At 46.9% G+C, this 13,021-nt stretch overlaps 1 protein-coding gene across 1 annotated transcript in view; it reads right to left on the minus strand.

Moving 5' to 3' along the window:
• The window catches only part of LOC135545531 (ephrin-B1-like), a 146,727-nt gene extending 137,989 nt beyond the window's left edge, over nt 1-8,738 (minus strand). The window contains exon 1 of the mRNA XM_064973190.1: nt 7,787-8,738. Coding sequence (XP_064829262.1) covers nt 7,787-7,905 — 119 coding nt within the window. The 5' untranslated portion in view covers nt 7,906-8,738. The remainder of the gene's footprint in view (nt 1-7,786) is intronic.
• Between the last annotated feature and the right edge of the window lie 4,283 nt (nt 8,739-13,021).

A 13,021-nucleotide genomic window follows, 5' to 3' on the forward strand; every position in this document is an offset into this window, starting at 1 on the left:
TGCTCCATTCCACAGGGAAAAGCCTTCCTAAACCAACAGTCTCTCTCATAGTGCTCCATTCCATAGGGAAACGACTTCCTAAACCAACTTCTCTCTCATAGTGCTCCATTCCACAGGGAAACGACTTCCTAAACCAACAGTCTCTCTCATAGTGCTCCATTCCACAGGGAAACGACTTCCTTAACCAACAGTATCCAATAGAAGCTTAAAGCCACAATAAGATCAGTAAACAGCTGGTGTTGTTAGCCGGTCAGGAAGTGGATGTTATCTGAGGAAGCTAGATAGATGTACAGTCACTATGTCTGGTGAGTCTATACTGCAGGAAGACTGCAGGTATACTAAACAGATAGAGAACTCTGTGTGGAAGCTAAAAGAGATGTAATATGTTTGATTCATAATAAATGCTAATTATTATACACCAGCTATAGACGCTGACACATTGCTCTGTCAATATTCATATCTCTTAAGTCAACTTCAGTAAGACAGAAAACCATTTTGGTTCCTCTACCCCTCCCCTAGGTAAACACAGCGATCAGGCTGTTCCACCAGGCTACCCCTCCCCTAGGTAAACACAGTGATCAGGCTGTTCCACCAGGCTACCCCTCCCCTAGGTAAACACAGCGATCAGACTGTTCCACCAGGCTACCCCTCCCCTAGGTAAACACAGCGATCAGACTGTTCCACCAGAATACCCCTCCCCTAGGTAAACACAGCGATCAGGCTGTTCCACCAGGCTACCCCTCCCCTAGGTAAACACAGTGATCAGGCTGTTCCACCAGGCTACCCCTCCCCTAGGTAAACACAGCGATCACGCTGTTCCACCAGGCTACCCCTCCCTAGGTAAACACAGCGATCAGGCTGTTCCACCAGGCTACCCCTCCCCTAGGTAAACACAGTGATCAGGCTGTTCCACCAGGCTACCCTCCCCTAGGTAAACACAGCAATCAGGCTGTTCCACCAGGCTACCCCTCCCCTAGGTAAACACAGCGATCAGGCTGTTCCACCAGGCTACCCCTCCCCTAGGTAAACACAGTGATCAGGCTGTTCCACCAGGCTACCCCTCCCCTAGGTAAACACAGCAATCAGGCTGTTCCACCAGGCTACCCCTCCCCTAGGTAAACACAGCAATCAGACTGTTCCACCAGGCTACCCCTCCCCTAGGTAAACACAGCAATCACGCTGTTCCACCAGGCTACCCCTCCCCTAGGTAAACACAGTGATCAGGCTGTTCCACCAGGCTACCCCTCCCCTAGGTAAACACAGCAATCAGACTGTTCCACCAGGCTACCCCTCCCCTAGGTAAACACAGCGATCAGGCTGTTCCACCAGGCTACCCCTCCCCTAGGTAAACACAGCAATCAGACTGTTCCACCAGGCTACCCCTCCCCTAGGTAAACACAGCGATCAGGCTGTTCCACCAGGCTACCCCTCCCCTAGGTAAACACAGCGATCAGGCTGTTCCACCAGAATACCCCTCCCCTAGGTAAACACAGCGATCAGGCTGTTCCACCAGGCTACCCCTCCCCTAGGTAAACACAGCGATCAGGCTGTTCCACCAGGCTACCCCTCCCCTAGGTAAACACAGCGATCAGGCTGTTCCACCAGGCTACCCCTCCCCTAGGTAAACACAGCGATCAGGCTGTTCCACCAGGCTACCCCTCCCCTAGGTAAACACAGCGATCAGGCTGTTCCACCAGGCTACCCCTCCCCTAGGTAAACACAGCGATCAGCTGTTCCACCAGGCTACCCCTCCCCTAGGTAAACACAGCGATCAGGCTGTTCCACCAGGCTACCCCTCCCCTAGGTAAACACAGCGATCAGGCTGTTCCACCAGGCTACCCCTCCCCTAGGTAAACACAGCGATCAGGCTGTTCCACCAGGCTACCCCTCCCCTAGGTAAACACAGCGATCAGGCTGTTCCACCAGGCTACCCCTCCCCTAGGTAAACACAGTGATCAGGCTGTTCCACCAGGCTACCCCTCCCCTAGGTAAACACAGCGATCAGACTGTTCCACCAGAATACCCCTCCCCTAGGTAAACACAGCGATCAGGCTGTTCCACCAGAATACCCCTCCCCTAGGTAAACACAGCGATCAGACTGTTCCACCAGAATACCCCTCCCCTAGGTAAACACAGCGATCAGACTGTTCCACCAGAATACCCCTCCCCTAGGTAAACACAGCGATCAGGCTGTTCCACCAGGCTACCCCTCCCCTAGGTAAACACAGCGATCAGACTGTTCCACCAGAATACCCCTCCCCTAGGTAAACACAGCGATCAGGCTGTTCCACCAGGCTACCCCTCCCCTAGGTAAACACAGCGATCAGGCTGTTCCACCAGGCCACCCCTCCCCTAGGTAAACACAGCGATCAGGCTGTTCCACCAGGCTACCCCTCCCCTAGGTAAACACAGCGATCAGGCTGTTCCACCAGGCTACCCCTCCCCTAGGTAAACACAGCAATCAGGCTGTTCCACCAGGCTACCCCTCCCCTAGGTAAACACAGCGATCAGGCTGTTCCACCAGGCTACCCCTCCCCTAGGTAAACACAGCGATCAGGCTGTTCCACCAGGCTACCCCTCCCCTAGGTAAACACAGCGATCAGGCTGTTCCACCAGGCTACCCCTCCCCTAAGTAAACAAGTGGGAATGTTCCACCAGGCTGTACCCTCCCCTAGGCTAAACACAGTGATCAGGGGTCTGTTCCACCAGAATATGGTTCCCCTAGGTAAACACAGCTGTGGGTCAGACTGTTCCACCAGAATACCCCTCCCTGGGTAAACACAGCGATCAGACTGTTCCACCTGAATGGCTGTGGGTCTGTAGGCTGTGACAGTCTGTATGGCTGTATGGCCAGAATCTGTTTGGCTGTGGGTAAACACAGTCTGTGGGTCTGGCTGTTCCACCATGTCTGTGGGTCCTTCTAAGTTCTAATAAGTGGGAATGAATTCTCCTGCAGGGTGGCTGTATGGCTTTATGGCTGTGGGTCTGTATGGCTGTATGGCTGTGGGTCTGTATGGCTGTATGGCTGTGGGTCTTATGGCTGTGGGTCTGTATGTCTGTGGGTCTATATGGCTGTGGGTCTGTATGGCTGTGGGTCTGTATGGCTGTGGGTCTGTATGGCTGTGGGTCTGTATGGCTGTGGGTCTGTATGTCTGGGGGTCTATATGGCTGTGGGTCTGTATGTCTGTATGGCTGTGGGTCTATATGGCTGTGGGTCTGTATGTCTGTATGGCTGTGGGTCTGTATGGCTGTGGGTCAGTATGGCTACGGGTCTGTTTGGCTGTGGGTCTGTATGGCTGTGGGTCTGCATGGCTGTTGATCTGTATGGCTGTGGGTCTATATGGCTGTTGGTCTGTATGGCTGTGGGTCTGTTTGGCTGTGGATCTGTATGGCTGCATGGGTCTGTATGGCTGTATGGCTGTGGGTCTGTATGGCTGTGGGTCTGTATGGCTGTGGGTCTGTATGGCTGTGGATCTGTATGGCTGTGGGTCTGTATGGCTGTGGATCTGTATGGCTGTGGATCTGTATGGCTGTGGGTCTGTATGGCTCTATTTTTGTTCAGTATAGATGGCTAGCAATATAATATATAATGGTCTTGAGTGGCAACAAATCTGCACAATAGCTGATTCGCTTTCCATACAACCCCTCCTTTCCATACACTCCCTCATTTCCATACACCCCCTCTTTTCCCATACACCCCTTCTTTTCCCATACACCCCCTCCTTCCCATACAACCCCTCCTTTCCATACACCCCCTCTTTTCCCATACACCCCTCTTTTCCCATACACCCCCTCTTTTCCCATACACCCCCTCTTTTCCCATACACCCCCTCCTTTTCCCATACACCCCCTCCTTTCCCATACACCCCCTCTTTTCCATACACCCCCTCCTTTCCCATACACCCCCTCTTTTCCATACACCCCTCCTTTCCCACACCCCCTCTTTCCCATACACCCCCTCCTTTCCCATACACCCCCTCTTTTCCATACACCCCCTCCTTTCCCATACACCCCCTCTTTTCCATACACCCCCTCCTTTCCCATACACCGGTCACCATATTGGGTTGCTTTTCAACAGGAAAAGTTTTTTTTTTTATCACTAGAGGACGTCTTTAATGTAGCCTAAGATTAGAGGGTCCCACTCCCCTGGGAAACACTGATTAACACTTTGGTTCTTACCCTGTCACAATAACACTTCTATATCGATCCTATTAGTATTCTAATTCCTAATTCTATGAATGCCTCCCTGACTTTTTCATTTGTTGTCATGTTTAACAACTGTATTCAATGTGCCCGCTATTATCCATTAGGAACACTGGTTGAATCAACGGTGTTTCCACTTAATTTCAATGAAATTACGTTGAACCAACATGAAATAGATGTTGAATTGACGTCTGTGCCCAGTGGGTTCATTCTAACTATATAATTAGAATAATCATTCTATTTCCATGATTCCTACAGTTCACCCAAGTGTTTTGATCTAAATCGCAAGTCAAATCGCATTTGTAATATTTGGTTAAAAATAAGGCCTACATTTTTTGCCCATATCGTGCAGCCCTTTGTGGCAGTGTGGAAATGATCTCAAATGAAACCAACTTTTATGTTGAAGTTGAATTGAACAGTATAAAACAATCAGAATGGAGAAAGAACCATTGAAATCATTTAGAATGTATGTGTTACCACCCTAGGATCACTCACTACTCATAAAGAAAATGTACAACTTTTACTAATCAAAAACATAAAATACTGTCATAATGTAAAAAGTATTGTGAAATTATATTTTGTCCATATTGCCCAGCACTAAGTGAATGTACTGAAGGTTGGAATCTCATCGATCAACCATTACCCAATTTTCCAAATGACATCTCTCTCTTTCTCTCCCTCAGAGCAGCCTAGCATCTCCTCTTCGTGTACATAAGTCCATTGTAGAGCATTGAAGCCCACCCTGAAGGACTGAGATGTTTCATCTCAATGGAATCAGCTGTACAAATAAAGACTATTGTATAAAAGCACCAGCTCAGTCACCTAATAAACACAAGATAGGGTAGTGCACTATGTAGGGAATAGGGTGCCATTTGAGACACAAAGTGTCCTGCTACATGTCAGCTTGGCAATGGTCAACCGAGCATTCAGCATGCTCTGTCCATTCTCCATATTCATTCCATTAGCTGTCATCTATGGAGGTTAGCAGAGAGAGGCGAGGCGAGGAGAGGGAGAGGACGAGAAACTTTATAGGCCGTCAGGTGAGAAGTAGAAAATAGACGAAAGGAACATTAGGAGTTTTGTTCGTCTGCCCCTGCCATTGACATAATGGACGCTAGAGGTCAGCCAGAGTAGAGGTCAGCCAGAGTAGAGGTCAGCCAGAGTAGAGGTCAGTCAGCGAAACTGACACATTGACATAATGAACGCTAGAGGTCAGCCAGAGTAGAGGTCAGCCAGAGTAGAGATCAGTCAGAGTAGAGCTCAGTCAGTGAAACTGACCCATTGACATAATGAACGAAACTAACCCATTGACATAATGAGAGGTCAGCCAGAGTAGAGGTCAGCCAGAGTAGAGGTCAGTTAGTGAAACTAACCCATTGACATAATGAACGCTAGAGATCAGCCAGAGTAGAGGTCAGTCAGCGAAACTGACCCATTGACATAATGAACGCTAGAGGTCAGCCAGAGTAGAGGTCAGTCAGAGTAGAGGTCAGTTAGTGAAACTAACCCATTGACATAATGAACGCTAGAGATCAGCCAGAGTAGAGGTCAGCCAGAGTAGAGGTCAGTCAGCGAAACTGACCCATTGACATAATGGACGCTAGAGGTCAGCCAGAGTAGAGGTCAGCCAGAGTAGAGGTCAGCCAGAGTAGAGGTCAGCCAGAGTAGAGGTCAGCCAGAGTAGAGATCAGTTGGTGATACTGACCCACTAACCAAAGACCAGACTTCACAGATCAATTGACATTGGTGGTCATAAAAATGCAGTGTCATGCTGGTGCATTGCCAATCACGCTAAATATGGAACCTGTGATGTTAACAATTAATACATTGTACTTCTTTGTACTTCTGTATCGCACTTTGTGACATCTGCTGATGTAAAACGTGCTTTATAAATATATTTGATTTGCGCATTTACCAAAAGCTGCAGAAAACTATTTCAATGCACAGGCCATGTGATGTGGGTGTAAAGAGAGAGACTCAGTCTGTGAGTGATAAATATTACCAGAACACATTATTTTACTGCCAGTAGCCTCGAGATGGCTCTCTGAAACTATAATTAGGAAAGTGTGCGCGCAGGCAGCCAAAGCTTGCTCAGCGCGTGCACAGGCAAGGCTTTCTCTCTCGCCAGGGCATGTTCAGAGTTCGAGACTAACTGGGGAGACATTTTATTTCCTTGAGTGAGTTACGCGAGTTGGAAGCTAACCTACAGTACACCTTGACACTTGCCACCCGTTCGCCGGTGGCTTTTTTTCTCTTCTCGTTCCGCTGCCTGCGCGCGCTGTTCATTCTACCATAAACTGGAGTGCTGGAGAGGAAAATACACACTGGGACGCTGTTATAGCTTAAAAGAAGGGGTGTTCTACCCTTTATTGCCCAGGGACCCCCTCCCAGACCAACCGGAACCTCCATCATACATTAGCTAAAAAAAATAATGAATGTCTTATCAGATGAATGAAAAGGCAAGGAGAAGTAATCAGCATTTTAAATGAATAGATTTTGTGGATAGTTTTTCATTATTTTTACTTCCTACATTATAATTGGAAGAGGAAGTGTAAACTAACAGCCTATTAGCTACAAAGGTAACTCCAAACACACTCGCTAAAAGCAGCTGTTTAGCTGGTTAAAGAAAGTCAGGGTGACTTGCCGTACTCACTGGTAGCGGGTGCGTTTTCAAAGTGGGTGTAATTTGCTAATATTGGGAGTTGAGAAATTGAGTTGACATCATTAGAAAGAAGATATTCTCCTCTTTTCTACTGTATGTAGGCTATACAATTCAAAATTCGTTTACTATGTTGTTGCCAGCAATATTAATTTAAAAACAAACATTTAAATTAAAACATATAGGCTATTTTCCTGAAGTACCCCCGGTTAAATACCGCTGTCTTAAAGATATCATCCTTAGTTGCCACATCATTCTTTTTAATGTATAAACAGGGATGGAATGTATGTATTTTCGGCACTGACCAGCGGGGTTAGTAGACTGCATTTTTTACTAGCCTGGGTCCAATATATGTGACATGCAATATTTGAAAATAGTAAATTCCACTAGCCAGTCTAGCGGGCTATCTTCATTTCCATTGATTCTTGAAGAATATAACTTGTAAATATGCCTCCTGGGTTTAGTTCCACTGTCGGTCCCCATCAGAACACAACATATACTACGCCAATGTTTGTAAACAAAGTAAACAAGACTCAAAACATGGTTTAAACTATAATTTTTATATAATGGATAGTCCGTCCTTGCATCCATATCTCTGACTATGAATTTGAGAGTGGTTACAATCTCCAGGCCGATCCTAGCTTTAAGGAATGTGCCAAATACACAATGCTATCCATAACATATTGGTCTGACTTCTGATCGCATTCCTGACATGTAGACTCGGCCTACATTCACCTCCAATCTCAAGACACAACTTTGGGTAAGAAATGTAGTTCAGGCCAATGCGCGTCACGGGTGCCAACTTGATGTGTCATCATCATTGGAAAAGAGCGAATTTGAAGACAGTTTTTAACTTCCCCTTCTCCACACACAAAGCGAATTTGCAAAATCTGACACTCTATTGACTTTAAATATGACACTTACTTGGCATTCTGAGTGCTCCACATTATAGTTTCCAGTGATTTGGCGTCAGAAGGTAACGTCGACCTAAACACGACAGTAAAGATCCAGAGGTAACACTTCCAACACGCGACCCCTGCCATTCTCACAACCGGGAGACAGAGTGAGCCGGGGAGAGCACCGGACCCGCCGTGCGCGTGGCGGTGCAGTAGCCGCTATCTACCGTTTTCGTCTGTGACTTGTGTGTTTGTCAGTCGGGTGCATATGAGGTCGATGTTAGATACATGTCTCTCTGTCCGACGTGTCTTCAGATCCCCGTTCAAACCTCTGCTGTCCTTGGTTGAACCGTTCGCAAAGCGCTCGTGTCAACAGCGGTTGGCTCTAAATTACGTTTTTTAAGAGGTTCAAGGCGGGATGAAAGCCAATGTGATACCGTTGACTTGCAGCTGAGAAACGGGGGAAGTTCTTTCTTCGCGTATGTGTCCCTAATGTCACACCGATCCGGTTCCTCGTTAGACCAGGTAACCTATTCCGAGGTTTCTCTGCAGGCTCGTACTGCGGTCAGGAGGGTAGCCTCACGGCCGATGTCTTTGTCAGGTGAATACCATCTCCCAGCAACGCTCTCTGTATCTGTCGCTTTACTTCATAGAATAGATGACAACACGCATCCATCAGAACACACTTTATCCGTCTCTTCTCCTCATCCCACCCTTCTCCTCTCTTCCCCCAGAGCAGGGGAACTGCTGTGACTTAATGTAGTGAATATTTCCTATTCGTCCTAGATAGAACATGTGAGATGTCCAATTGAGCTGGAGCATGTATTCGTGCATGCACTGCCCGGATGCCCACCGCGCAGCAATAGGCCGGCCTTTAGCAATGTCCTCTTTGTCCCTGAGTCTAGAGGTATTTATTGTACAGTAGGCTGGTAGACGAGGGACTCATAGTTAGAAGTGGTCTAGTCTACCATGGGTCAGGACTTGCTCTCTCTCCCTCCTCTCTCTCTCGTTCACTGCTTGGAACCAGACGTCCCCCACTTTGCGCCTCTCCTTGAGCTAAACCGTAACCTGATGCCCGGGCGAGCGGTAGACAGCCCACCATATCATCCGCCGCCACCAATCAGATAGCTCTGTCCGGAACTCGGGCATCGATGTGTGTGTGTTCCGGTCCATTACTCCAGTTCATTGCCCTGAAAGCCATTTAAAACTCCCCCCTTTAAAATAAATATGTGTGAACATTGGCAAAAGTAAACATGTTGGCTAATGCAATGACCTATCCATTGGAAATTACATAAGGAAACATTTGTAGAATTACAATTATTTTAACATCTTTAGGCTATCTCAAGCATGTTTATTCAAAAAGAGTGGTGTGAATTGATCCTCTGAATCAGTCTAACTTCACGGGAACCTATTGTTATACACAGTAGAACAGTGTCCCCCAGCTGGTGGTCTGCAGCCCCCCAAGTTTTCTGAGAAAAAAACAATCTGTTCCAAAGTATTCATACGTTTATGTGATCATATACAAATGTAAGCAAGGTTTGAAATGATGTTTTAGTCAAATATATCTGTTTGTGTTTTTTTTGTGGTCAATTTGCAGTCTGCCAATTATTTGTAATGATGTTCGGCCTCCTTCGCATCCACTCAATAAATAAATGGGTCTGCAGCTGAATGTAGTTGATGATCCATTGATGTTGAGGACAAAATGCTAGACACTTAATTGATCATGTCCATATCTGTGCCTCCTGTGTGTGTTCACTATAGGTTTGAGCTGGTGCATTTGTATAATCAACATTGCCCCCTAACGGTTGAGGAGAGATCAATCAATAGATCACCAGGAGACAACAGACTAACCTAAGAGCAGAAAGATAGCAGGCATTTACAGGTACATGATCATATGTTTGGGGAATTAGTCATTGTATACTGGAGCTAGAGTCCATAGATTTGTATTGTAGGTCTTCTACAGAGGGGCAAATCAAATTCACAACAGGGCTGGAACAAGAGGAAGTTGACCACTGGATGTGTCCCCAACGGCACCCTGTTGACCACTGGATGTTTCCCCAACGGCACCCTGTTGACCACTGGATGCGTCCCCAACGACACACTGTTGACCACTGGATGTGTCCCCAACGGCACCCTGTTGACCACTGGATGTGTCCCCAACGACACCCCGTTGTTCCTAATTCCCTTTGGGCTCTGGTCAAATGAAGCGCTCTATGAAGGGAATAGGCTGAAGTTTGGGCCACAGACCTGGTCCACATTCTACATGAACACAAACATGGTGCTACACCCTGAGACTGAAGTCTGCGGTTCCCCAACACTCATTAACAGTCATTAACAGTCAGATAACACTCATTAACAGTCAGATAACACTCATAAACAGTCAGATAACAGTCAGATAACACTCATTAACAGTCAGATAACAGTCAGATAACACTCATTAACAGTCAGATAACACTCATTAACAGTCAGATAACACTCATTAACAGTCAGATAACAGTCAGATAACACTCATTAACAGTCAGATAACACTCATTAACAGTCAGATAACACTCATAAACAGTCAGATAACACTCATTAACAGTCAGATAACAGTCATTAACAGTCAGATAACACTCATTAACAGTCAGATAACAGTCATTAACAGTCAGATAACACTCATTAACAGTCAGATAACAGTCATTAACAGTCAGATAACACTCAGAAACAGTCAGAAACACTCATTAACACTGAAACTATGACATCAGGACATGAGCCCTAAGACCATGCCTCAGGACTACCTGGCATGATGACTCCTCATTGTCCCCAGTCCACCTGGCCGTGCTGCTACTCCAGTTTCAACTGTTCTGCCTGCGGCTATGGAACCCTGACCTGTTCACTGTGATTACTATTACTTGACCATGCTGGTCATTTATGAACAATTGAACATCTTGGCCATGTTCTGTAATAATCTCCACCCGGCACAGCCAGAAGAGGACTGTCCACCCCTCATAGCCTGGTTCCTCTCTAGGTTTTGGCCTTTATAGGGAGTTTTTCCTAGCCACCGGGCTTCTACACCTGCATTGCTTGCTGTTTGGGGTTTTAGGCTGGGTTTCTGTACAGCACTTTGAGATATCAGCTGTTGTGAGAAGGGCATTATAAATACATTTGATTTAATCATCACTGCCAAGAAGTGGCCAAGGCATGAGGTCAGCAGTACCAGAGTGAAGATATTCTAGTTCATTGCTTTGCCTATTCCTCTGAAAAAAACACATCCCAGTTGTCACTGGCCAGTCTCGTTAGCCTGTATAGAAGGCTGATGTCTTACAGGTAAATGCACTGTTCTGCACATTGCAACGCTGCTCGTAGTCATATTGGTTTGTGTAATACAAGATGTGTTGTAGAAAGTCGTTTGCTAATCATCATTCTGCTCAGGTCTGGAGTAGACAGATCGCTTCAAGCGGTTCAAGAGGTGCAGCCAAAAATGACATTAACATCAGGAAAAGTAGCCTGAGAGAATCACTCAATATTAAAAACTCTTGGTAAGCAACTCTTACTACTTGGTTAAAGCTTGACGTTTCGACAACAATGGCCTTCATCAGACAGGACAGACAGACGGACGGGTGAGTGGAGCCTCTCGAAATGTGGAGGATCAAATGGTCAACCCCTCGTTTATCTAGAGGAGAAGATAATGGGTAGGACATGGCCGACTTGTGACTCACCTCCCTTCTAGTTGCAATCAATAGCACACACACATTAACAACTGGAGAGGAACACACACACACAGTTGTTATCCTGGGGTTATGAGGCTCTGAAATGGTTGCTACGGTGATTCATTCAGCTTTAATTTCACCACAGCCACAATAAGAGTCAAATAAAACCACTTCCTCTTTAGAAGAAGTCTGATTGCTGCCCAGATGTGTTCCTCTCTCACAGACTCACTCATAATTGCTTCAGGAAGTATCCTTCTCATTTTACTGAGTCAGAGCAAACTAAGATACCGACCTCAAAAAAATGACCGAAACATATTTGCTGTAGGAAATGAATCAGACAGCCTCCTCTCTATCTGATCTCACATCAATGTGTTTTACACAAACTAATGTCCATCCGTTGATGGCTTCATGGCCTGAAGGACTAATCCCATTCTAGAGGAAGACTCTCACTCAAGCTATTGTCTGTCGTTAGGTCACTCGGGCTACTTACTGCCTGCCGTAAGGTCACTCAGGCTACTGCTGTCTGTCGCTAATTCACTCAAGCTACTGTCTGTTGCTTGGTCACACTCTTAGATTGGGGTTAGTGAGTGAGAGTGCGAGAGAGAGACAGAGACAGACAGACAGATGTTTCAGCAGGAGACAGAGGGGTGTGTGTGTGTTAGAGAGAGACAGACAGACAGACAGACAGAGGTTTCAGCAGGAGACAGAGGGGTGTGTGTGTGTTAGAGAGAGACAGACAGACAGACATAGAGGTTTCAGCAGGAGACAGAGGGGTGTGTGTGTGTTAGAGAGACAGAGGTTTCAGTGTGTGTGTGTTAGAGAGACAGACAGAGGTTTCAGCAGGAGACAGAGGGGTAGAGGAGACAGACAGAGGTTTCAGCAGGAGACAGAGGGGTGTGTGTGTGTTAGAGAGACAGACAGACAGAGGTTTCAGCAGGAGACAGAGGGGTGTGTGTGTGTTGGAGAGACAGACAGAGAGCAGACAGACAGAGGGATGTGTGTGTGTGTTGGAGACAGACAGACAGACAGACAGAGAGGTTTCAGAGGAGACAGAGGGGTGTGTGTGTGTTAGAGAGACAGACAGAGGTTTCAGACAGACAGACAGACAGACAGTTTCAGCAGGAGACAGAGGGGTGTGTGTGTGTGTGTGTGTGTGTGTGTGGAGAGAGAGACAGAGGAGCAGACAGCAGGTGTGTGGAGACAGAGACAGGGTGTGTGTGTGTGTGTTAGAGAGAGACAGACAGAGAGGTTTCAGCAGAAGACAGAGGGGTGTGTGTGTGTTAGAAAGAGACAGACAGAGGTTTCAGCAGGAGACAGAGGGGTGTGTGTGTGTTGGAGAGAGACAGACAGAGGTTTCAGCAGGAGACAGAGGGGTGTGTGTGTGTTGGAGAGAGACAGACAGAGGTTTCAGCAGGAGACAGAGGGGTGTGTGTGTGTTGGAGAGAGACAGACAGCAGGAGACAGAGGGGTGTGTGTGTGTTGGAGAGAGACAGACAGAGGTTTCAGCAGGAGACAGAGGGGTGTGTGTGTGTTGGAGAGAGACAGACAGAGGTTTCAGCAGGAGACAGAGGGGT

Source organism: Oncorhynchus masou, chromosome 9 (genome assembly GCF_036934945.1).
Source record: "Oncorhynchus masou masou isolate Uvic2021 chromosome 9, UVic_Omas_1.1, whole genome shotgun sequence".
In the NCBI taxonomy this organism is placed as follows: Eukaryota; Metazoa; Chordata; class Actinopteri; order Salmoniformes; family Salmonidae; genus Oncorhynchus; species Oncorhynchus masou.